Source organism: Phyllostomus hastatus, unplaced genomic scaffold (assembly GCF_019186645.2).
Source record: "Phyllostomus hastatus isolate PE091 unplaced genomic scaffold, TTU_PhHast_1.1 phas_scaffold_385, whole genome shotgun sequence".
Classification (NCBI taxonomy): Eukaryota; Metazoa; Chordata; class Mammalia; order Chiroptera; family Phyllostomidae; genus Phyllostomus; species Phyllostomus hastatus.
In genome coordinates this window covers 6,483,704-6,509,632 of record NW_025334026.1, presented here as the reverse complement: position 1 = coordinate 6,509,632, position 25,929 = coordinate 6,483,704, and the positions used below count along the sequence as shown (strand labels likewise).

General features: G+C 45.3%; 1 protein-coding gene across 3 annotated transcripts in view; it reads left to right on the top strand.

The window, feature by feature from the left end:
- The first annotated feature begins 8,226 nt into the window (after window positions 1–8,226).
- TMC7 (transmembrane channel like 7) overlaps window positions 8,227–25,929 on the top strand; it is a 51,999-nt gene continuing 34,296 nt past the window's right edge. The window contains exons 1-3 of one of the 3 annotated variants that reach the window (XM_045819516.1): window positions 8,227–8,409; window positions 23,975–24,218; window positions 25,357–25,505. In XM_045819516.1, coding sequence (XP_045675472.1) covers window positions 8,343–8,409; window positions 23,975–24,218; window positions 25,357–25,505 — 460 coding nt within the window. In that variant the 5' untranslated portion in view covers window positions 8,227–8,342. Of the gene's footprint in view, window positions 8,410–8,683; window positions 8,810–10,967; window positions 11,064–23,974; window positions 24,219–25,356; window positions 25,506–25,929 lie in introns of those variants that run through there. The other 2 variants (XM_045819518.1, XM_045819515.1) reach the window with 2 other exon arrangements.

Below are 25,929 nucleotides of genomic sequence, written 5' to 3'. Positions count from 1 at the left end.
ATCTTCTCACACCTGCTCACGTGCGCCCCCTTGTGGGAAGTCTCCATGTCTGCCCAGAAGATGCGGTTGCAGGAAAGGAAGCTAGTCTAGGCTAGGTACCTCCAGCTAGAGCCTAAGGAATGGTACTTTTTATTCTTGTTTCTGTGTCACTGGAAACAAGCATATATTATATGCATTCCTATAAAGTTTAACAAGCATTATTATTTTCATAAGTTCAAAAGCCATTTAAAATAGTTTTAAAAGGTAATATAAAACTGAAAACTCCACAAGTGATTCTGAGGGACATCCTAGATTAAAGATTAAAATATTATGACATTATAAACTGTGATGGTGATATGTAGTTGAAGAAAGTGAACATGCCAGTAATAACAAAAGTTAACATTTATGTCCTGGCTGGTGTGGCTCAGTTGATTAGAGCGTCATCCTGTGACTGAAAGGTCACGGGTTTGATTCCCTGTTAGGGAATGAACCTGCATTGTAGGTTCACTCCCTCATCTAGGTAAGTATGATTGATCCCCAATCTGGGTGTTTACGGGAGGCAACCAATCAATATTTCTTTCTCACATCGATGTTTCTTTCTCTCCCTTCCTCTTTCTCAAAGCAGCGAAAATGTGTCCTTGGGTGAGGGTTAAAAATAATTTTTTTAAAAAGCTAACATTTATAAGCACTTACTCTAAATGCATTTAAGTTCCACAACTTCCTGTGAGGGAGGTTCTCGGAGTAGCCAGCCTCCAAGATGGTCGTCAACTAATCTCACCCCACAGTGTTCAGGGCCCTGTGTGTTGTCCTCAGAAACCAAGGAGGGCCAGTCTGTGTAACCAATAGGATATTGTGGAAATGACAGAATGTGACCTCCATGACTGGGTCATAAGAGACACTGTAGCTCCTGCCTTTTACTCTCTGTTCTGACCCACCTGCTCTGGGAGAAGCCAGCCACCATGTTAAGAGAAGACCCAAGAAGCCCTGTGGAAAGACCCACATAGGGAGGAACCAAGGCCAGCATCCAATCAAGGATCATGAATTGTATTTTGTTTCATGCCTCTTTATTCCCCTTTAATCCTTTAATCTTTAATTTGTCCTGGTTTTGTTTTTGTCATTCAAAACATTGGCATCTTTGGAACATCCAGGCCAGTTGCCTCACAGGAAGTCCCACGATCCAGATTTGCCTCTTTCCTCCTGAATTGATTCAGTTAATAAATGAGGTTGTGTCATATTAGAAGTTTTATCCCATTGATGTTGTTGGGCTGGATCTCTTCTTAGCCCACAAGTTTCTCTAATGCACAGATATCGTTTGTTTTACACTGATGATCAGGAATCACGTTGATATTTGACTTGTTTTTGAAATTACAACGATTCAACAGACCCAAATCTTGACCCTGAAGAAGGATCCTAAAAAAGAATCATAGCTGTTAAACAAAAGGAATATAATTTACAGATCCAACTGAAATATTAACAAGTAAAAATATTCTGTACTTGATGCTTTAAACTCCCCCAATTCATCGAGGCAAACAACCCTGACAACACCATTAGTGGGACAGTCTGACGTCATGTGCCCCCTGGCGGTGGAATATGAAATATACAAAGCAGTAAAACTTCCCCAACAAACTTTGGGAACTGCTTTAGGGTCACTTTTTTTTTTTACATGGCCAATACCAGGTAAAATTACATAAAAAGAAGAAAAAAACATAACCACTTACTAACACAAACATTTAATGAAAAAATTTAGTGTATTTAACAAACATTTAGGCACTGTTCCAAGTGCTTTACGAAGATGACCTCATTATGTCATCTTTTAACGATTTTAAGAGCTAGTCTGGGACTGGCATGACTGGGGTGGGGGGGAGAGGGGAGGGCGAGAGACATTAGCTCTCAGGCACCAACACTGCACTTGCAAAACCCCGAGTGTCTCCTTAAGTGTGGCACCCGGCACCCTGCCTGCATTCCTCTAGCCCCAGCCCTATGTTGGCAGCAGGCACTGTTATTCGAATTATCTGATAGATGAGAAAACAGGAGTACAGAGAAGTTTAGCAACTTGCCCACTTCATGCAGTGAGTGAGTGGCAGGGTCAGCTGTGGAGCCCAGGCTGCTTAGCTCCAGGACTCATGCTCTTAACCACCTCTCTCTGCAAATAGGACATTTTAATGTGAAAAAGAAAGATTACAGAGCAGAACATAACAGTCATTCCCAAGAAAGGGGACTTTGCTACTTGACACACTCATACGCATGGATAAATGTACCCGCAGGGGCTTGAAATAAAATTTAATGCCGCAATGTCCTGTGCTCCATAGCTTGGTGGTAAGTGCAGAAAAGAACTGATGGGGAGAATTTCCCTGCCCGGTCACAGAGTGGGCCACTGGGCTTTGGTTTTAAGTTTGTGAGCAGCCCCAGGGGAATACCAATCTCGGTTTTGTTAGTGAAACCGGAAAAGCCAGCGTCCACGCTGCCTGTCACCATCAGACCCAATAAGCAGAGACAGGGACTGAATCTCATAGGCGCTTTATTCAGATGGCTGGCATTCTGGGAAGACAGCGGGTTATGTACCCTAACAGATCGTCTTACATTTCATTTCAAGCCAGCCTTTTTGAGAAGGAGGAAAAAGTGTAGGTAAGGGGTTGGGAATTCAGGGAAATAAAGTGTAGGTAAGGAATTTGGAACTCAGGAAAAAGGCTGATTACATTAAAGTTGCAGTCTGGCAATTTCCCTAGAATCCTTTCATCTGTTGACCAGTGATTCTTAATCTGCATCCTGGGTGATTCTCAATCTGTGTCCTCTATCCTGTGCCCTTGACAATTCTCTTTATCTGTGTCCTGGGCAGCGGGATGTCTCTCCCTGGGACACAATGGCTCAGATATCCTCTTGATTGCTTGTGGTCTTCTGGAGTCTGTGTTGGTTATGACCCCAGTTCCTGAAACAATACATGCATTTTTTAAAAGATTTTATTTATTTATTTTTAGAGAGGGAAGGGAGGGAGAAAAAGAGAGAGAGAGAGAGAGAGAGAGGGAGGGAGAAAGAGAGAGAGAGAGAGAAGCATCAATGTGCGGTTGCTGGGGGCCGTGGCCTGCAATCCAGGCATGTACCCTGACTGGGAATTGAACCTGTGATGCCTGGTTCACAGCCCGCGCTCAATCCACTGAACTATGCCAGCCAGGGCCAATACGTGCATTTTTTACATGCATTCATTACTAAGCTTATTAACTATTTCCTAAAGCTAAATTTTTCCAACTCTTGGGTCTCCCCATCACTAGGATTCAGCTCTTGGAGGGAAGGGGATTAAAACTGGATTGTCCCTGGAAGACAGGGGATGGTCTGGGCTTGGTAAGAAGAGGGTGTGGTTTAGGACTGCAGTTAATGGGCTGCTTCAGGGCAGGGAGGCAGGAAGGAAGTGCTTTCCAGATGGGCCCATGGTCCACCTCTGAGGCCCCTTGGAAGGGACATCTTTTAATAACTGAGCTCGCTCCAGCAGGGAGAGAACCTCTCTCTGTGAAAGGGCTTTTTGCTGGCAGCCAAGAACCTGGAAAAATAAAAGTGGACTGGGCCTCTCCTGACCTCAGAGATGAGTAACCATTTCTGAATTGCTCTGCAATTTGCCTTAAGATCGACTCTCATGACTCCAAATAAAAAGGCATTGCATTTAAGAAAATTGGGGGAAAAAACCATTAAGAAGCAATTCATACCAGAAAGAAAGAGAAATTCCTCCCCCCCTTGCCCCAGTATCATCAGGGTCCAGAGAAAATGCCATTAGGAGTTGACCCAGAGTTTGGAGCCCTCTTCACAACCCTGAGATACACCGCCCAGATCCATCGGTGCACCCACCCAGCCTCACTGGTCTGAGTACCTCTGTGTGCCAGACAGTGAAAGCATGTGGAATACAGTGGTCCCCAGTTTATGAGGTTTCCACTTAATGGTTTTTCAGCTTAATGATGCTGTGCTTTCAGCTGCATAGTTAATGGTGAGAAACTATACAACCATTCTACTTTTTCACTTTCAGTACATTATTCAATAAATTACATGAACTACTCAACACTTTAATATAAAATAGGCTTTCTGTTAGATAATTTCGCCCAACTGTAAGCTGATGTACATGTTCTGAGCACACTTAAGGTAGGCTTAGCTAAGTGATGATGTTCAGTAGGTTAGGTGTATTAAATGCATTTTCTACTTACTATATTTTTAACTTATAAAATATATTTATCACTACATAACCCCGTCGTAAGTCAAGGAGCATCTGTATATCAGTGACCACGGAAGGATCAGGACCCCTTCTTTTCTGGAATTTTCACTTTATAAATGAAACACATAAACATAAACATAAAACAGTCAGTTGTTTACTTTGTCACGTGATAAGTGCCAGGAAAAAGGAAATATACAGAGCAGGTTTAGGGGTTCAGGAGGGTGGGGGAATGAAGGCAGGCAATAGGTGGTCAGGGAAGGAGGTCAGTGAACAAGGAACATTTGAATCTGAGCAAACAAAGGAGGCACTGACCGAGTGAGCCACGTGGCTCTCTGGGGCAGGAGTGTCCCCTGCATGTCTGCTGGACCTTGAGTGGTGGGTGTCCTAGGAAACGGGGAGTTTATTGTGTGGGATGGGACTGATCAGCTCATTGCCAGAGAGCAACCTGGCTCAAGCCCTTGAATTAAAAGCCAGTAGCATCCCCTCTGCATGGAGACTGCTACAGGGTATTCTCATATTTCCAAAATGCTCCCCAGGAGGCAGCATTCTCCCAGCTGAGAACCACTGCTCTGATCCATTTACTTTGCAAATACAAGATCAGAGGACTCCATGGGTGAAACGGCTTGTCTGTGATCACACAGCCAAACCAGTAGGGCTAGTTATTATTAGCAGTTATTTATATACAACGATAAAAATAATCTGATCAGCATCTTTGTGCTTCTCTATTAAGAGTTTGACCCAAGAGGAAATGTACTGATAAAGAACAGTTGTCTTATAATTTGTTTCAAAATAATAACTTTCATTTCTCAGTTATGGATGCTGGATGGGCAAGGCTTGAACAGGGCAGGGAGACAGACAGGCAGTCCTTGCCTTGCCTTGGGCAGTGGTGTTCAGGTTAGATGATCACGGGGGTGGGGGGGGAAGCAGGGAAGAGGGGTTTCACTCCGTCCCTCTTTTAGAGGAAAGTATGGTTCTTATCTCTATAAAATGGGGGTTGAAGGTTCCTACTGTCTTCTTAGGGATGATGAAAATTAAACAAGGCATTGTGATCATAAGGGCTTGGTACAGAGTAAGTTCTCAGTAAGTGGCTATTATTATTATTCCTCTAATAATGAAAGAGACCTCTCACCACTTATACTCTGGTGTGGAAAATAGGGTAGACAAAAGTTGTACAAAATCAGTGCTAGAAATGAGAAAGCCCATAGAGGGCGCTGTGGCAAGACATGTGCATCCCCTTGAAACAAAGCAATAAATAGAATCAAGGATTGCTTTTTTGGTTCCTACCTGCCATCCTTCTGTCTGAATTTCTGCTTGTCTGGTGTCCAGCCTTCATCCTCTTCTTCTTCCTTCCAACAGAAGACTTTTGTGACCTTTTCCCTAAGAACGACCCCATTTCTATTCCTGTAAAATTAGTTCTCAGTCAGGAGGGAGTCTTTCAGGAGCCTGGGCTGGGTCCCCTATCCCGCAGAGAACCTGAGGCTTCTCCTGGCCAGAATGCAGACCCAAGCCAGGGCCAGGTGCCAGGTGACATCAGCAGGAGCAGAGGAAGGCCAGGAGTTCTGAGCCTTCTCTCTAGGGTCACTGCCCAGTCACTGCCATCTCCACTCCATTCTATTACCCATTGGTAAAGAAAATGGGTTGCACCCATCCCATTCCACAGCTGTGGGCTGGGATATGCCATTGGGTGGTGGCCTCTAGTGAGAAAGAGAAGACAGAAGCATCATTTTACAGTAGAAATAGCCACCATTGACCCTGCCCAGGTGGCTCAGTTGCTTGGAGTGTTGTCCGTATGCCAAAAGGTTATGGGTTCAATTCCTGGACAGGGCACTTACCTAAGGTGCGGGGTCTGCATGTGGCCTTCTTCTTTCTCTAAAATCAATAAACATATCCTCGGGTGAGTTTTTTTTAAGTAATAACTATCATTTATGACACTCCTCTGGACCTCAGACTTTAAAGGTAAGGGTTTTTTTTAAGATTTTGATTTATTTATTTATTTTTAGAGAGGGAAGGGAGGGAGAAAGAGAGAGAGAAACATCAATGTGCGGTTGCTGGGGGCTGTGGCCTGCAACCCAAGCATGTGCCCTGACTTAAAGGTAAGTTTTAAAAAAAATTCAAAGGTAGCTCACCTACTACGCTTCTGCACTTGGCTTTTCTAACTTACATACTTCTATATGTAGAACTTTCTACATGTCTACATATAGAGCTATGTAATAGCTGAACATATGTGTCAAATTTGATTTAACCAGCCTTCTTTCTATGGAGATTTAGGCTGCTTCCACTCTTTTGCTATTATAAACAACATTGCAGGGAATATACTTATACAAATGTCATTGTGTTACAAAATTTAAAGTTTTTATGTAGTTGAATTTATCATGTTTTTGGCTTCTGGGTTTGGGTCAAATTAGTAAGGACTTCCCCTCTCAGATACTTAAAAAAACCCTTATTATTATTATTTTCATGGTTTTACTATTTACATCTCTATCTTTGGATTTTGTTTTATGTAAGTGTGATGTTGGTGTCTAAGTTAGGGTCCCCACCCCCACCCCCAGATGCTCTGCTCAGGCCCTTCAGGTGATAATCTCACTACAGCTCAGAATCTAGTAGCATATGCCCATTTTACAGATGAGAAAACAGAGACTCAGAGAGGCTGAGGCATGTGGTCCAGGAAACAACTGGAAAATAGGTGCCAATTGGAAACCCAATGACCCTACCCTTAATACAACAAAAATAGTCTTTATTTTGAGCTAGGCAATTACTTTTAAAAACTAATAAAATTTCTATTTTGGAACAGTTTTAGAGTTACAGAGAAACTTTCAGAATAGTGTAGAGGGTTTCCATATACCTCAGACTCAGTTTCTCTGATTATTACTATCTTATGTCAGTATGGTACATTTCTCCCAATAGATGAACCAATATTGACACATTGCTATTATTTGAAGTCCACACTTTAATTGGGTTTGCTTAGTTACTTTTTCCCGTTCCACATTCCCACCCTGGCTACCTCATTATACTTATGTGGTATGTGGTCATGTCTCCATAGGCTCCCCTGGGCTGTGATGGTTCTCAGATTTTTCCCTTTTTTGACGGCTTTGACAGTTTCAAGGAACTAATCAGGTATTTTGTAGAATGTCCCTTGATTAGGGTTTGTCTGATGTTTTTCTTATGACCAAGCTGAGGTTATGGGTTTGGAGGAGAAAGACCCCCACAGGTAGTGTCATTTTCATGACCTCATATCAGGGGTGCATACCATCAGCATGACTTATGACTACTGATGTTGACCTTGATTGTCTGCTTGAGAGTGTCTGTTACCTGTTACCCAGGTGAAGCTGCTTACTTGTGTGCCCCGCCCTCCCTTTCCATACTGTTCTCTTTGGGAGGAAGTCACTGCGTGTAACTCACAGTTAAAGGATGGGGCGTTATGCGCCACCTGCTTGAAATATCCACATACATTATTTGGACTTCTGAATAAGACACTTCCCCATTATGCCTTTAATTTGGCAATTACTAATATTATATACAAATGTATATACGATTACATTTATTTATTTGACATTTACTTTTAATTCCACGTTTTAAACCGCACGTGGTTAGAGGTATACAGGCAGAGATGAAACATAGATATGGTGTCAAGTTTGTCCCTCCAAGACAAACAGCATGGAGGGAAAAGTTCTCTGGCACCTTTCTCAACAAGTCATCCAGCTCTGCACTCGAGAGATGCCTTATGCATTTACAAACATGTTTATTCTTTTTCCCCGTGTTCTGTACCCAAATGGTAACTTATTTGAAACACGTGTTTTCGTTTGGTTATTTTTATTATACTTTTTTAAAATTTGAGTGAGCTATCTAAGAGTTCGCTCCTTATCAGGCCGCCGCTCGTCAGGCCCCAGGATGGAGCCGTCCGGGATCTCCAGCCTCCAGCCCATCCCCGAGCCGGGGCGGCGGGGCTTGCATCACACCACCGCCCCCGACACATCCCGGCCGCGCGCCCTGCCGCTTGAGTAGTTCAGCGCGCGGCCGGCGTGGAAGAGCTGTCTCCGCGCCCCCACCCCCAGCCTCTGTGACGTCCACGCCGGAACCTGGAATCCCGGCTCCTGGAGCGAAGGGCAGGAGGCGGCGGCTGCGGCGGCCGGAGCGGGTCTCCCACGGCCTCTCCGGTGCTCGAAACGCAGCCATGAGCGAGTCCAGTGCCAGTGCGCTCCCGCCGGGCAGGCCCAGCAGGCAGCCCTTCATCCATCCAGGTAGGGCGGTGGGACGGTGCTCCTAGCGGTCGGAGGGCACACAGCGGGCGCGAGGTGCCGGAACGTGACAAGGGCCCGACCTACCAGGCTTTGGGAAAAGCGGTCTTTCTCACTCCTGCTGTCCCTCCTCTAACCTGTCCTCACCCAGTTGAGAGGGCGCACGCCCTACTAAAGGAGCACTAGAATAGGAGTCCGGACCGTGGTGGCTTTTCCTTCCAGTTGCTGGCCGAGAGATCCCGGGCTAGTCGCTAGTCTTATCTGTTAAATGAAAAGACTTTGAGATCCCTGCCAGTTCTGACATTCTGGTACGAAGTGCCAGACCCCAAACATTTCAGGGTGCACAATTAGATGGGCTTGGATCCGAATTCTGCTTCAACTGTTTATTGCTGTGTGATCTTTGGTAAGTGGCATGCCTTTTCTGAGCCTCATATTCTTAAGTACTAAAATGAGAATAGGATGTCTGGGCGCAGGGGTGGGGATTACCTGAGAGAAAAACGTGTGAAATGCCAAGCACAGTGCCTGGTAGAGAGAAAGCACAACAAATGGTAACCAAGCAAGCATTATCCTCTCTCTCTCTCTCTGTTTTTTTTTTCTTGGGTGAAAGTTTTGTAAATTTTTACAAAATTAGGTACAACCACTACCCAATCAAGAAAGAAAAATTGCCAGTACCCAAAGCAAGCTTCCTTGTAGCATTTTTATCTCATATTTGCTTTTAACAAAACACAAGACCATATTGTAAATTTTATCTCATTGTTTTCTCTAATTCATTTTGAGAACAGTGGTTTTGTTACAAGGACTTACAGTAAAACATGAGTGTAGATTTAGGCATTGGGCCCTTCAGATTGGATTGTTCTCAACATCTAGAAGAAGAGAAGACAGCCAGAAGGGACCCAAACTCTGGGACCCTGCTCAGGAATCAGAACTCAGGCTGGGTTTGATGATAATTCTTTTTTTAGCTCATTATTAATACTGCTGGCAGCAGCTCAGTTTTAGCCTTTCAACAGTGGTCATTCAAAGATTTTTTTGTTAGTGTTTTTTATCTTCCTCTTATTTTAGCTCAGTCCATCACATTTAAGCTGCCAATCATGGCTTCCAATACAGAGGGCATGAGATGCATCCTTTTTTTTTTTTTTTTTTTTTATGTTTACTGGGTGTTTAAGAGGACTCTAAGCATCTTTTTATAAGTATTATAACTGGCCCTTCTAAAGTCTCCCCCACTCCTTGGACAGATGATGTTTTTGACCTTGTACCCATCAGCATGCATGGAAGGCTCAGAAGGGACATGGGTAGCACTTTGTAAATGTTTAGCTGTTATATGGGCATCACGGGAGTAGAGTTGGAAGTGGGCAGGAGACAAAGGGGGTTTGGTTTACAGAATAGGCCATGTTCCTCTAAATGCTAAAATGGATTATACCACTCCCCCTTGTAATGAAAACTTTCCAGTGGCTTCCCACTGCTCTGAGAGTAAACTCCAGGCTTTTCTATGGTGGTCTACAAGGCCTGGGGATCTGACCCCAACCTTCTTTCCAGGCCCTCATCACCCTTAACCCATCCTGCTCTAGTTACACTGGTGGTCTTGCCATTCCTTCAATATACCAAGGTTGTTTCTGCCTCAGGGCCTTTGCATCTGCTGTTCATTTTGCCTGGACTATGTTTCTCTTTGCTCTTTGTATGGTAACCACCTCCTCCTCCTGTCAGATCTTTGTTCAGATGTCACTTCAGAGAGGTAGACCTCTGGAGTCCTCTTGTCTGAAGAAGTACCCCCATCTCACTTTCCCTGACCCATCAACTTGCTTATTCCTTCAAAGTACTTATCACCATCTGAAGTCATATAGTTTGGTTTGATTATAGTTGTCTCTCCTTCTAGAATATGAGTACCATGAAAAACAGGGGTTTTGTCTTATTCCTTTAGGACCTAGAACCATGTCCCATTAGTAGATACTAAATAGTGATGAATAAATGAAGGGAAAGGAGGCAGCTATACCATAGTGTCTGCAAGTCTGGATTCTGCTTCCCAGATGCAAGTCCTCATTTTCCCATTACTGGATTTGTCTTTGGGCAAGGCACTGAACTGCTTGGTGCCTCAGTTTCCTTATGTATTAAGTAGAGATGAAGATAGTACCTACTTCGGGGGGTTATTATAAGGATTAAGAGAGGTGATTAGAATTTACTATTTATATTAGTTATTTATGCTGTGTTACAAATTACCCCCAAACTTAATGGCTTAGAACAGTAATACTCATTATCTTACGATTTCTGATGGTCAGGACTTTGAGAATGACCTGTCTAAGTGGTTCTGGCTCACGGCCTTTCATGAGGTTGCTACCATGGTGTCAGCCAGGGATGCAGTCGCCTGAAGGTTTGCTTGGGACTGGAAGATCCCTTCCAAGATGACTTGCTCACACGGATGGTGAATTGACACTGGCTGTTGGCAGGAGGCCTCAGTTCCTTTCTGCATGGACCTCCCAGGGGGCTGTGAAGTGTCATTCTGACATGGCGGCTGGCTTCCCCCAGAGCAGATGATCTAAGAGGGAACAAAGCGAACCTGTGATGTCCTTTAGATCTGATGTTGAACATCACACTGTGGTATTTCTGCAATACTGTATTGGTCGCATGGATCCACCCCATTCAGTGTGGAAGGAGCCCAAATGAAGGTATGAATGTCAGGATACTGGGGGTAGAGGATGGATCGGTGGGGACCATCCTGCAGACAGGCTGCCATGGGACCACTGGAGTGTTAACTGTTGTTAGTCAATGTCTCGGCCTCCTCTACTAGATGATAAGCTCCAGGAGGCAGGGGCTGGGCCTGTTGGGCTCACCATTGGGTCCCCATGCTTAGCACAGTGTTTGGTACATAGCAAACCTTCAGTAAATATTAGTTGAGGGTTGCTCTTTGTGGTTTTGCCCCTGTCTTAGCTTCCATATGCCCCCCCCGCATATCTGACTGATGGTCTGCATGTTTCTTCTTGGGCCTGAGAAACTCCTTCTGTTCCCTCTCCTGGGACCATTATCTTACTTCTTTATAAGGCATACTGTTCTTCTCTTCTTTCAATCTGGTGTCACTTCCCCCTAGAAGCCTTCCTTGATTACCTCTCTTCCCTCAGGATGAACTATGTGCCCCTTCTCTGTGCCCACAGAGACCCCTGGCCTTGCCCTGTGAAAGTGTCCATTGAAGAGTATCTCAAGTCTCTTGAGCTGTTTTGTTTTTAAGGGTAGGGATGGGGCTCAGACACTGACTTAGCTTTGTGGCCTTGAGCAAGTTACTTCCTTTTCTGAGCCTCAGTTTCCCCATCTATAAAGTGGAGGTTCTGATAGGAGTAGAAGGAGGAGGACCACCGAGACCCAGGGCACCCGGAGAGGATTCTCATCTGAGCATTAATGGCTGCACCGCTGCACCGCTTCTCCTCCAGGCCCCAGCCACCTGCTAGCCCCTTGCCACATCTCCTTTCTCATGTCTTTGCAGTCGCTGTTCCCTCTGCCTGACACACCCTTCACACTTCTGATATCAACTTCAGTGTCACCTCCTTCAAGAGGCAAAACCCCCACTATATCTCAAGCAGCCCCCAGGAGACATTTTGCCCACCCCTAGGCCCCTCAGCTCCAAAGTGCCTGGTATTTTTTTTTTAACAATTTTTTTTTAAGATTTTATTTGTTTATTTTTTAGAGGGAAGGGAGGGAGATAGACAGAGAGAGAGAGAGAAACATCAATGTGCGGTTGCTGGGGGTTATGGCCTGCAACCCAGGAATGTACCCTGGCTGGGAATCGAACCTGGGACACTTTGGTTCCCAGTCCGCGCTCAATCCACTGAGCTACGCCAGCCAGGGCTGGTATGTTTTTTTTTTTTATGGAATGGAATAACTCTTCTTGGCTTTTTCCCTTTGCCAAACGTTTTTGATATTCTGGTCACTAGGTACTTCATACCACATCATCTTCAACTAGCATGCATGCAGTGACTGTTTTTCTAATTGAGGTATAATCCACATGACAGAATCAACCATTTGAAAGTGTATAATTCAGCAGCATTTAGTACACTCGGTGTTGTGCAGCTGTCACCTCTATCTGGTTTCGAAATATTTTCATTGCCCCCAAAGGAAACCCTGTGCCCTGTAAACAGTCACTCCCTGTTTCCCCTCCCCAGTCCCTGGCTACCACCAATCTGCTTCCTGTCCCTACAGATTTACCTGTTCTGGGCATTTCACATAAATGAAATCATATAATATATGACCTTTTATGGATGTTTTTTCCACATAAAATAAATAATGTTTTTGAGGGTCATCCACATGGTAGCATGTGTCCGTACTTCATTCTTCTTTATGACTAAATACTGTTCCATTGTGTGGGTATGTCCTGGTTTATCCATTTACCCATGGTGCACATTTGGATTGTTTCCACCTTTGGCTATTAGGAAAAACGCTGCTGTGAACATATATGTGCAAGTTTTCTGTTTTAACATCTATTTTCAGTTGTTTGGGGCATGTACCCAGGGGTAGAGTTGTTTGATGATATGGTAATTGTGTTTCACTTTTTGAGGAAGGGCCAGACTCAGAGACTCCTGACCCTTCTGTGGGGAGCGACTGTGACCATTATGTCACTGTTTAGCGGGGGAACCGAAGTGACTCACCCATGATGATCCCATCACCATGATGTGGTGGCAGGGCAGAATTAAGAACTGTGTGATGGCTAAAGCCACTGACCTCTCTTTCCTCCTCAAGGGGCACTGCTCTTAGGAGGGGACCTAGAGGGCCCTGATGTGACTGTATTTGGATTAACCCCACTTGCTAGAGGGTGAGACTTGGTCTGGGCCCTTGAAGCAGGGGATACCTAGAAGGGTGAAGGGATAAAACTGAACAGCCCAGTTAGACTCCTCCTGTGAGGGGAGCTGGAAATTTTTTGGTTTGGTTTTGTTTTTTAAAGATAAATGAAGAGAACCTCTGGTGGTAGTTTTTATGGAGCCGCCTGGCCTAAGTGTGAATCCTGACTTGGCCAGTTTTCAGCTGTATGACCTTGAGCAAATCCTGTTACCTCTTGGAGCCTCAGTTGTCTTATCTGTAAAGTTAGGATAATCACACCCCGACCAGGGTCACTAAGAGGATATAAGGAAGTAGCACGTCAAAAATCTAGCACCACACCAGGCAGGTGCTGAGCACCTGAACAATAGCTGTTAGTATTATTATAATTGGGGCTTCTCTAGCCCTTATAAGATTTGATGACTGCGTGTGCTGTGTGCCTCTATTTTCTGGAAATGTTCTATTAGATATATAGTTAAACAACTATTCTTTGGGTTGTTTTAGTCCAACAGAGGTATTAAACTTGAAGCAACCACTCAACCTGCAGTGTTTATTTTTTTCCCTGCTTATCTGCTAAACCCATTCATCCGGGTCATTCATCACCCTTAAAGGGGCCGGGAGGGAGGGATCACCTGCAAGTCTGGAACAGTGGAGACTGCGTAGGCCCATTGTCAGGCTGGGATGGTTCTCTGGAGAGCCAGCCATCTGCCCTCTTTTTTTCTGCTATCCCTGGAAGAGTCTGAATTCTGCCCAGTGACCAAAGCCACATTAGGGCCAGAGGCCCTGGATGGCTCTTATTATTTTTGTTTCTTTTAGGAAGTGAAGAATTTAGAGTGATAAAAGGGGGAAATGACTTTTCAGTATTTTAACTTTTTTGCAGTCTGTTTGCTTTTAAAAGGAGCATTGTTTGGGTGTGGGACCCACCCAGACTTTCTGTGGGGCTTCCCCTCCACCCACCAGGAAGAGGAGGAAGGGAACTGTCCCTGAGCCTTAGCCATGCACCAGGCGTGGGGCCTGGTGGTGACAGAGGCGGGCCGGGGACACATTTTCATGAAGCTTCTAGTCAAGCAGGGGAGACGCTAAATGAACAGGAAAAGACAAAAACAGGGTACTTACAGCTAACCAGAACTGCTGAAAAGAAAATAAACAGGTGATGGGATAGAGAGGGAGAAGGGGGAGCTGCTGAAGTGGGTGGCTGGGAAGGCCTCTCTGAGGAGAGGTCTTCTGAGGCTGTAACGGAGTCAGTGCAGGTGACTCTGCGAAGTGCAGGCAGAAAGAGTGTTCAGAGGGAGGTCCAGGAGGAGCAAAGGGCTGGAGGTGGGAATGACCTTTGGGTATTTGAGGAGGCTCCCAACTGGAGGTTAGAGGAGGAGATGGAATGAGGTCAGCAAGCAGGAAACAGTTCTGGGAATCTGGGAGGCCTGAGTCAGCTGTTTGATTTCAGTTTTAAATGTGTCACTTCCTTGAATTCTGTACAGTAACTCAATGAAGTAGGCACTATTTGCCCATTTTACCCTTGTGGAAACTGAGGCTCTGAGAAGTTAATTGGCAAGCTCCTGAAACAGAAGGGCATTATGTTGTGAATCCAGAGCCAGTGTGTCCATGTATTCATTTGACAGATGTTTATTTGAGCACCTGTCATGTGTCAGGCCCCATGCTATTTGCCAGGTGGGTCAAAGTAAGTCTTTGCCCTCAGCGTTAGGATCTTAGCTCATCCTGGGCAAAGTTTGTGTCTTCTCCGAACTCTCCGTTTTGCAAAATCAGGATGGTACTTGAAGTCATTGTGAGAGCCACAGGAGGTAAGTATGTAAAGAGTTTGGCATAACCATAGCACATGGTAAATACTAGTTGTCATGAATGTCACTTCCAAGAACTTTGGAATCTCTTTTAGAGAAGTCCTGACCAAGGAGGATGAACAATCCACATAAGGAGTAGCTTGGTCCATAGCAAGAAGATTCCCCAATGCAAATATAAGTCTTCATGTACATTAAGTTCATCAGTAAATAATATCAACTGATGGTCATTGGCACCAATTCAATACCAACAGGAATCCCCAATTTGGGATGCGGTGAAGAAGGAAACTTTTTTCCGTGCAAAACAGCTTAACTGTAACATAGCACAACTTGGCTGGGGAAACAGAATGGCTGTGAGGCAGTCCCCTCTCAGAGGGGGCCAGGCCCCTCTCCAGCTAGACAGCTCTGTTCTCCACTCCTTGCTGATCTGCCTTGCATCTCATTGGCCTATTCCACTGTGCTGTGGTCCGCTCCGCTCCACTCTGCTCTGCTCCAGTGAGAAATCTTCAGTGTTTTAGCTCAGCCAGGGAAACACACACTTCAGTCTGCAGTGGAAAGGAAAAGTGCACTGTCAGAGCCAGAGGGAAGCTGGCTTATATGAACAGAAGTCCCCACTCCTGGTCCCTGATTGGTCTGTCCTCTTGCAAATGAGGACTCCAAATCCTTGCAGTTTAATCCAAAAGGCATTATCCTGATTGGTTAGAATAGAACCTCTCTGGTTGGTTGAAGCTGCACAACTCCTATTGGATGGGGAAAGCCTCAGTCTTATTCATTGAAATAGAATTCCAGGAACTCCTTTATAAGGGCTGGCTTAGATGGCAGAAACACAGTGCAGGCAGGCAGGTAGGTCAGTGCAGATGCAGGCAGTTTAGTGCAGGCTTGTCCCTGAAGGGCAGTTTGCATGAGAAGTCCCTGTGTAGAAATGGCTGCTAACCTTTTTTTTTTTTTTTTTTTTAATTTGAGCCCAGTTAGCCACCAGGAGTCCTTCTCAGTAGGTGTCTGCTTTCTCAGGGCTCACAATAACTAAGTCAGTTCATCAGAAAGTAACTACACATGTATAGCACAGTGTTCCAGGCACTGCTCTAAGCCACAGGTCTGCAAAGTACAACTCACAGGCCAAATCCAAGCCACCACCTATATTTTTAAATAAAGTTTTATTAGAACACGGTCATGCCCATTTATTTATGGGTTATAGTTGCCTTTGGGCTACCACCTCAGAATGGAGTAGTTGGAACAAAGACTGTGCAGAAAGCAGTATTTACTATCTGGCCCTTTACAAAAAAGATTTGCAGACCTGTTTTCTAAGCATAGCTGTTTAACCCTCAGGATGGCTGTGTGAGATGGGAACTACTCACCCTACCTAACATGTGGGGAAATGGAGGCACAGAATGGTTAAGAAGCTTGCCAGCTCACATAGGTGGCAAGTGGAAGTAGGATTTGAATCCAGGCAGTGGGCTTTGGAGGCTATGCTCTTAACCCCTGTGTGATATTATCTCCTCAGAATCAAAGTAACTGCTCCACTGGCAGTCCACTGGATACTCCACTGGCTTGAAAACCAGGAGACCTGGGTAATGGGCATGGCTCTGATTACCCAGTTAGTCACTGCTCCTGTAGGCTGTTTGCTCATCTGTGTAATATAGCCTTGGATCAAGCCAGTCCCCAGGCCCCACCCAGGTGCCAGGTGCCATGATTCATGCAGGTCCTCCCAGCCCTGAAGTTCTGAAGTTGGTCAGATAGGGGAGGTTCCCAAGACTCCTGGCTCTTCCCCTCTCACACTAGGCTCTGGGCTCTTGTGAATGAGGCCTCTCTACATTGTTCAACACACATGTGGCCATGAGATACAAATTTAATAAAGCCTGATAAAATTAAAATTCATTTTCTCAGTCTCACCAGCCACACTTCAGTTGCTCAGTAGCCACGTGTGGCTAGTAGTTACCATATTAGACAGTGCACACACAGAACGTTTGCAGAAGGACAGTGCAGCCTGATGCACGATGCCCTGGCTTGGGATATAGCCATGCCAAACTAAGTGACTCGGGGACAGAAATAGCCACAGGACTGGCCAGAGAGATCCTGTTAAATCTGAGTTAGATCGTGTCATTCCTCTGCTTAAAACCCCTCATGGTTTCCACTTACCCAAGTAAAAGCCATGACCTCACTTTGGCCCATAGGCCCTGGTGGCCTTGACCTCCTGTCCCAATACTCCCCTCCCTGCCAACTCTTCTCCAGGAGCAGTGGCCCCCTTCCTGTTCCTTACACTGGCTGGGCATGTTTTGGGCTCAGGGCCTTTGCAATTGTTCTTCTCTCAGCTATCTAGGTTCTTTCTCTCCACACTCTGCTCAAACCCATTCTGGCCTTATTTTTCCCCATATACTTATAACTACCTGAAATATATTGTTCTTGCTTGTTTACTGTCTGCCTCCTCTAGCTAGAATGTAAGTCCCATAAAAGACAGGGGAATCTGTGAGTCATATTCAGGGCTGTGTGCCAGTCCTAGGATGGTGCTTGGCACACAGCAGTTGCTCAGCATATGCTTTCGAGTATGTGAGTGAGTGAATGAATGGATGGGTTGGTGGGTGGCCTTTCCAGGGGAAGGGCAGTGATGGGTCTCTGGACACAGAGGTTTGTGAGCATTTGGTGATGATGTCAGTGGCTTTAACTAGATCTCCTGGACTGTGAACCCCTGGTAAAGGCTCTTTGGTTGCTCTGCACACAAATTACTCAGGTACCTCCCCTCTGGTTAGCATCCAAAGTAAAAACCATGTCAAGCCATAGAATATGAGTAAAAAGAAGTCTAAAAAGTTCTGAAATTGATGTCCACATTCCCTTAGTAGTAATGTGAAACTGGATATGCACATGCTATTGATTATTTCTTGAGCAATAATAGCACAATATGGCTTGTGTACAGTACCTGGAATAGGAAGAATGTAATATACAGTTGACATCTCATTTTTTGCCAGCTTTTTTTTCCTTCCTTTAAAATTTTTAATTGTGAAAAATATATCATCCATATAGAAAAGAATAATGTTAAATACTTAAATTCCTTAAATCTTTTTCTCATTTTTTGGTGCCCTTGCTCGTGCTTGTGTGCTAAGCCCATACGATGGTCTGTCTGGTGGGTGATCCAATGTTGCCTGTATCCCCAGCACCAAAATCATTCATTCATGGTAAAGAAGAGGGAGGGCATCCCTGCCCTTGTGGAGGTTACAGAACAATGGAGGGTCAGAGACAACACACAAGCAAACAATTAGGGAGGAGGATGGCATAATGACAGGGGCATGGGCAAAGGGGTGGGCACCTAGCATATACATGCTGGTTGGAGGAGCCAGTGACAGCTCATCAAGGCAGGAAGCAAGTCTGCAAACCTTCATCCTCCCCAGAGTCCCAGCGCCCAGCCCAGAGTCCCTTGCAGAAAGGGGCTTCATGCAACTGAGCTAATTCCCACAGCAGCTGGCAAAAAGCCAGGACTGGATGACCCAGAGGCCCCATCTTATCCAGAGTTTCCATGATTCTGCAAGTGGGAATAAAAACCCAGAAGTGAACCTAGCACCAAATATGGTTGGGCTCAGGTCTTGGCAAACACTGGAGGGAGGCTAGTGGTGGTTTTAGTACCATTCAAATCACAGTTGGCCTGTGCCCACATCCTGGGAGACTTTGTGCTCGTTGGTAGGATTTGGTATCCTGAGGAAGGAGCTGCCAAGAAAGTTGGGACCTAAAGGTGCTCTCCAGATGTGCCTGCATCTGCTCATTCATTCATTCATTCATTCTTCAGATGGAGGCCCTTCTCTGAGCAAGACTGTGCTCTGAGCTTCAGAGAGGCTCTGTCCTTAACCTGGAAGAATACAATTCAACAGCAAAAGTACTCATACCTGCCCCAGTCCCCACCGCTCCTGTAATTACCCAGTCACCTGCCCACCTAAATGATAATCTAATTGCTGAAATCTGGCTCTAATGGCAAACAGATTCTAGGTATTCCTAGATGGAGGTGCCTCAATATCTGAACTGTGTTCCCACCTGCCATGCAAATGGTTGACAAATAGCCCACACACTGATCACCAGACTTAAGTGGCCATGCTGATGACACTTCCAGCTGGACCAGCTCAGGAGAACACCTGACAATAACTATAATGAAACATTCTTATCTCTGGGGATGAGAAACCGAGGCTTGGAGAGGTGACGTGACCTGCTTCTGTAAAAAGCGGAGGAACCAGGAGTCTGCTTGACATCAAAGCCTTGGGCAAGCTGCCATCTCTCTGGGCCTCAGCCTCCCTGTTGCAAAGCCAGGGCACTTGGCTGTCTGCCTCTGCAGATTGATGTGAGAAACCCAATGCTGTCATGCTTTGAAGAGTGTGTAGTCCTATATGAAAACGAAAGGAGGTGGATCATAGTTATAAAAATAATGATGCCTGTGTTCAAACGTATGGTGTGATTTTTTTTTATTTGAAGATGTAGAACTTCCCAAAATATCTGAAAGGAAAAGTCATTCCTCTTCAATGATGGCCATTTTGAAAATACAGTTTTCCCAGCAGGGACTTTGTTGTACAATGTGAATAGGATGTATCTTTCCTGTGGAATGTATGCAAGAACAATCTAATCAGTACTTTAATTGGTGTGGCATTCTAGTGTTTCTGAAATGCTTTCAAATCCATGTCCCATTGAATTAAGTGTTTCATGGTGAAGACCACATCTTTGGCACCTGACAAACCTGTGCTAGGGTCCTGGGTCCAAAACTTCATGGCTGTGTGAGTGGGAAAGGCATTTAACCTCTCTGAGCCTCAGTTTCTTCATCTGCAAAATGGGGTAATTCTATTCAAAGGGTAGTTGAGAGTATTAAGTGTGGTAATATATATTGAGTACCTCAAATAGTCTATTACATATAAGTGCACAAAAAATCCTAGCCAGTAACTCTGTTCTCATGATCACACTGATGCGGTCTGAGGTGTCGCATCCTCAGTTCCAGAGATGAGAAACATACAACTCAGAGACGGTCATTGTCTGGCCTGGGGTGGCCTGGCTAGTGGGTGACAGGCCAGCCCAGGCTCCAGCTCCTTCCCTGACCCCACCGCTCTTGAATATTCAATAGGTCAGTGCTGCTCCATTTTAAAGACCTTTGTTCATGGCTAATAACAGCTCTTTGTTGCTGTCCAGAGGGAGGAGTGGCCTCCCGCCTGGACTTGGACTCTCTAGCCTCCAGGTCCCCGCCTGACACTCCCCTGGTTTGCTTTAGGGAGCCACCATTACTAATGAGAAGTGTGTCATATCCTCAGGGTGTGCTGGGGCAAGGCAATGGGAGGCTGAGGAAGACTGACAGGCTTGCACTTGGCTACTGGCCAGGCTCCAGAAGCACGGCTGTGTGTCATCTGCAGCAGACAGCTGTTCCATTGTGTCTGTACAAGCCCATCAGAAAGGGGAAGAGGGGAAGACTATAGCTGTGCACCATCAGACTCCAACTCAGAGTGAGGCCATGGCTGGTTCCCTCCTCCCCAGCACTCCCTCTGTCCTGCTCAGGAGCACCTTCTTGTTCTATTAGCTATGTGTACATTTATGGAGTCCACTGCATGCTGGGCACTGGACTGAGCGTTTCTGTCTATGAAGGGGGACCCCCCAAAACCGGAATTATCTTCTGGAGGGTGGGTCCCTTGTAGTACAGGCTTCCCCTGCTGGGTGAGTATTCTAGGAACCCATCTGTATCAGTGTACCAGTTGGCGTTTTTCTGAGAGGCTGTGTTGGGCTTCAGCGAATTTTTTTGAAGACTCTTTCAACTCATTTGCCCATTTCGTGATGGACAATTTAGGAGTGCTCCTGCCCACACCCTGCTGAGTGTTCAGCAGTTTTTGACCAAAAAATGGCATGATCCCTGTGCCCCACCCTCCCTGTTCACCTGATCTCACCCACTCACCCCGAGCGACCTTTTTGTTTGTTTGTTTCCCTGATTGAGAAAAGTCCTCAAAGGGAAACAGTTTGCTGTGGAAGAGGTGAAACAAAAATATGGCAGAAGCACTAAGAGGCATCAAAACTGACAAGTTCCAAAACTGTTCTGAGCTGTGGAAAAAACATCTTGATAGGTGTATTGCATCAAATGGAGAGTACTTTGAAGGCGACTGAAGTTTACATATGTAAGAATAAATACACAATTTTGTATAAGTAAATTCTGTTTTGGGGGGGTTCCCCCTCAAATATGATCACATTTAATCTCCAAGTGGGACCCCATGGTGGGTCCTCTTCTGAGCCTTGCAGCCTCCAGAGCGACCCTTTAAAACAGTCAGATAATGACATGCTTCTGCCCAGAGTCCTCACTGGCTTCCCATCAGCCACATCCAAGAGTGGCAGCACTGCCCACATCTGACTCGGTCTAGCCCCGCCACCTCTCTGACATCCCCTTTTCTATTCTCCCTGACCCAGCTAACTATTGTTGCTTAACAAACTACTCCAAACATAATGGCTAAAGCCATTTTATTGTTTCTGCTGATTCTGGGTATCAGGAAATCAGCAGAGCATGGAGGAGATGTCACGTCTGCTGGGGCTGGAGTGTCCAGATGGCCTCCTCACACCCGTGGAGGGGCTTGGCAAGGATGACCTGAAGAACAAGGGACTGGCCATAATGGCCCACCAGGGTCACAAGCCTGAGACTTTGGTTCTCCTCCTTGGAGGTCGGGGACTCTTCCTCTCCGTGTAGAAGCCTGACTTCTTACATGGCGGCCCTAGCCTCACAAGAGGGCAGAATTGGAACCTTCAAGCTCTTGTAAGGTTTGGGTCTACAACTGGCAGAGTGTTACTTCTGTCGTGTAAGTCACAGATCCAGTCCAGATTCGAGAGGAGGGGGCAATGAAGGGCTGGTGTGGCTCATCAGGGGCCACCAATAAAACAGATTTCTGTTCATTTACTTTTCTCCAGCCACACAGGCCTCCATGCTCCTCTTCAAACATGTCATGCACATTCCTGCCCCAGGGCCTTTGCACTTACTGTTTTCCTCTTCCAGGACGCACTTCCCAAATGTCCACAGAGATCACTCCCTCCCTCCATTTAGCTTCAGCCTAAATACCACCTTAATAGACATACCTGACCCCATCTTATTGAAAACAGTGCGCCTTGCCCATCGCCTCTGTCCCCTTACCCCACTCTGGATTTTTTTTTTCACTTATCACCTCTTGGCATAATATTTATTGCCTATTTATTGTCTGATTTCCTCTGCCCTCACCTCAGAATGTAACTGCCACATGAGTAGGGCATTTGCTTTGTTCTGTGTGGTAGGTCTAGCTCCAGATCTGACATATGGTCAATGTATTTGTTGAATAGATATTAGAGTTGAGGAAACTGAAGCTCAGAGAGATTAAATAACTTTCCCAAAAACACACAGCTATAACTGACAGAGCCAAGATTCAAACCCAAGCAATTTAGCATCTAACATTGAGCCATAGAAGTTTTGTTGCCTATAAGGTTAATTGCCTCCTATTTTCTCTCCTTGTGTCCAGTTTGTCTTCACTCAGAGTGATCTTCCCACAGCTAAAATTGGATCAGGCATACAACCCATCTTGAAGGTGGTGTCCCACCCCCTTCAACCGAAAGACTTCCCTTAGACCATAGCACAAGGCACAGCAAAGCTTGGCCTCCAGCTGTGGCCTGATGTACTAGAGCAATTACAGATTTTTGAGCCAGGCAGACCTGGTTCTGTTTCCAGCACCCCTGCTCACAGGGTCTCTAAACTCAGGCAGATTAGGAATGCCATCCATTCATCCATTCATCCATCCACCCAATAGGTATTCATGAACTCCTGCTCTGAGCCAAGGATTGTGGTAGGTCCTGCGTCACTAAGGTAGACAGATGTATGCTCACACAGTCACCCAGATAAATATGTATTCACAGATGAGATAGATACCATAAAGGACTCATGGTGTGGGAAAATGTGTAACAAGACAATTGTAATAGTGCATTGAGGTAGGGACAATTTCCTGAGGAAGTGACATGTGAGTAGGGGCTAAGAGGGTAAAGTTCATTCCAGGCAGAGAGAACAGCATATGCAAAGGCTCTGAGGAGGTGGGAACACATTTTAGTATTGGAAAGACCCTAAAATCTGTGTGCAGGACAGAGAACCTAAGGAACTGGAGAGGCAGGCAGGAGCCAGATCATGCAGGACTTTGAGAGTCTGGGCAGGGGCTGAGGAACCCATTAATGACTTTATTTTCTCACCTGTAAAATGGGGATAATAATAGACCCTGATTATTAATAATAATAATTTCCCAGTGTCTGTGGTTAACTGGGCATCGACTGGCTGTAGGCTGGTCTGGGATGGTCTCAACGAGGCCATCATCCATGTTCCACAGGGTCTCATCCTCTAGCAGGTCAGCTCAGCTTGTTCACACGGCAACAGCAGGGGTACAGAGAGCAGCAGAAACCCACAAGCTTAGAACTGGCACAGCATCATTTCCACTGTACTCTGTGGGTTCAAGCAGGTCACAGGGCCAGTCCAGATCCCACTGAGTGAACTCTCACCACAGTGCCTGGTGCCTAGGAATTGTTCCATAAATGTTATCACTGTTATTACTGTGTGTAGCACTTATGCTTTTTGATGTTTTATTCCATATATCATTTTACCCTGCACTGTATGAGAGTAGCTGGGGCAAATACTACTAGCCCCATTTGACAAACAAAGAATGGAGTTTAGATAACTCCCTGGGGTCACACATTTAGCTAGTGGCTGCAGCTGAACGCTAGCACTCAGATATCATATAACTTAAAGCATATTTGCAAACACATCTGTTGAAAGTGAACCCATTTGCAGATAATTTCATTGTCCTGAGCACCATCCTGGTGGATAAGGTAATTAAGATACAAATGCTTTTGTCAGTGGCCCAGGCTAGCGGCTGTCTGCAAGGTTTAGTTGTGATCTTGAGGTCCGAGTCTCCTCTACTACTTTTGTTTGTTGGCTCCCCCCAAAAGTTGTTGTCTCACTGGGGTGAATGATGCTTTTCTTCTTTTCTACCCAGAGAACCTCTCTTTGGACTCCAGTTGCTTTTCTTCCCCACCTGTGAATTTCCTCCAAGAATTGCCAAGCTACCGGTCCATTGCACGTAAGAGGACAAACATCCTTTCTCGAGACAAGCCCAGTGGCACTTTGCTGAAACCAACAGACTCTTATACCTGCCAGCTGGAGGAAGGAATCACTGAAAACCTTGATAGCCAATCCATTCGAAAGTATGCACTGAATATCTCTGAGAAGCGGAGACTAAGGTTTGTTCAGTAGCCATCTGGAAAGCATTTGATGTAGGTTTTGGAGTGTGTTTTATGCATGGAATGCATTTTCTGAAGAGCTCACATAATCAAAACTTTATTACCTAGGGTAAGCTAAGTTGCTTTGACAAAGATACCCAAACATGTAAAAGCTCAATTATTAGAAGTTTATTTCGTGCTCACATGAAAGTCCTGGGTCAGGTCAATAGATAACTTTGCAGTCATTTAGAAACCAGGTTCTTTCCATCTTAGGGCTGCACTGCAACCCTCCCAAAGCTTTGCTGTTGTCTGCATCTGGACAGAGAAAGCAGATGGAAAGAGAAAGTGTATGGAGTATGAACCAGCTATCTGTGCTGTGTAATGAGTCACCCACAACTTAGTAGTTTAAAACAATTTCATGAGTCTACAAGTCAGCACTGGGCAATTCTTCTAGTTGCAGTTGGGCTCACAATCTATTGCCAGGTGTGGTCAGAGAGGTGGCTCTGCTCATCTAGCTCAGGGTCAGCTGGCCGTAGCCTGGTCTGGGATGGTCTCACTGTCCAGCAGGTTAGCTCAGGCTCATATGTATGGCAGCAGCTGATGCCCAGGAGGAGCAGAATCCTGCAATTCTTCTTGTAGTCTGGGCTTAGCACCGGCACAGCATCACTTCTGCTGCATTCTGTGGTCTGAGCAGATCACAAGGCCAGTCCAGAATATAACGTTTTTGGGATTCATCCATGTTGTAGCACGCATCAGCACTTCATTCTTTTTTATGCCTGAGTAATATTCCATTGTTTGGATATAGCTCATTTTGTTTATCTCTTCATCCATTGATAGACATTTGGTTTGTTTTCACCTTTTGACTATTACGAATAGTGCTGCTATGAACATTCTGGTACAAGTTTGCGTTTGAGACTCTGCTTTCCATTCTTTTGGGGTATCTACCTAGGAGTGGAATCACTGGCCCATATGTCAGTTCTAGGTTTAACTTTTTGAAGATTGGCCTCTCTAATTTCCCTAGTGGCCACACTATTTTTACATTCCCATCAGCGGCATATGAGGTCTCCAGGGTTTCCATAGCCTCTCTGCTAGGGTTTTATTTGCTGCTAAGGCTTGGCAGTGGTGCCATAGTCATAATCATGCTTATTTTTTAATGCAGGGAGATTCAGGAGACCCAAATGAAGTATCTGTCTGAGTGGGACCAGTGGAAACGGTATAGCAGCAAGTCTTGGAAGAGGTTCCTAGAGAAAGCTCGTGAGATGACGACCCACCTGGAGCTGTGGCGGGAGGACATTCGCAGTATAGAAGGTAGCGCACCCCACTCTCTGAACGTGCTCCTCCACAACAGTGCCTGAGGGACAAGTACAGCTTTGTTTACACTAACTTTTAGCTGGAATCTAGCATTTCCTGCCACAAATATAAGTAACCACACACTTGGGATTAGCAGAACCTGACTGTGTCTTTGTCACCAGGAAAATCACAGATATACTTCTATTCTTTCTGGTTGTAGTTATCTTGGAAAACCATTTATGCTCTTCACCACTTTGAAATCATAGCAGTTGTCATATCTGCTACTAGATCTTGTTATTTAAAGTGCTAATGAAGATGCTCTTGTGTTATGCTGTCACTAATTTGGTTTTGTTTATATTTTGTGCTCTTAAAACGTTGTTCTAAGGTGAGGTTCATACTGCCACAGGTGCCCATGGCTTTGAAGATACCAAGAATTTCTACT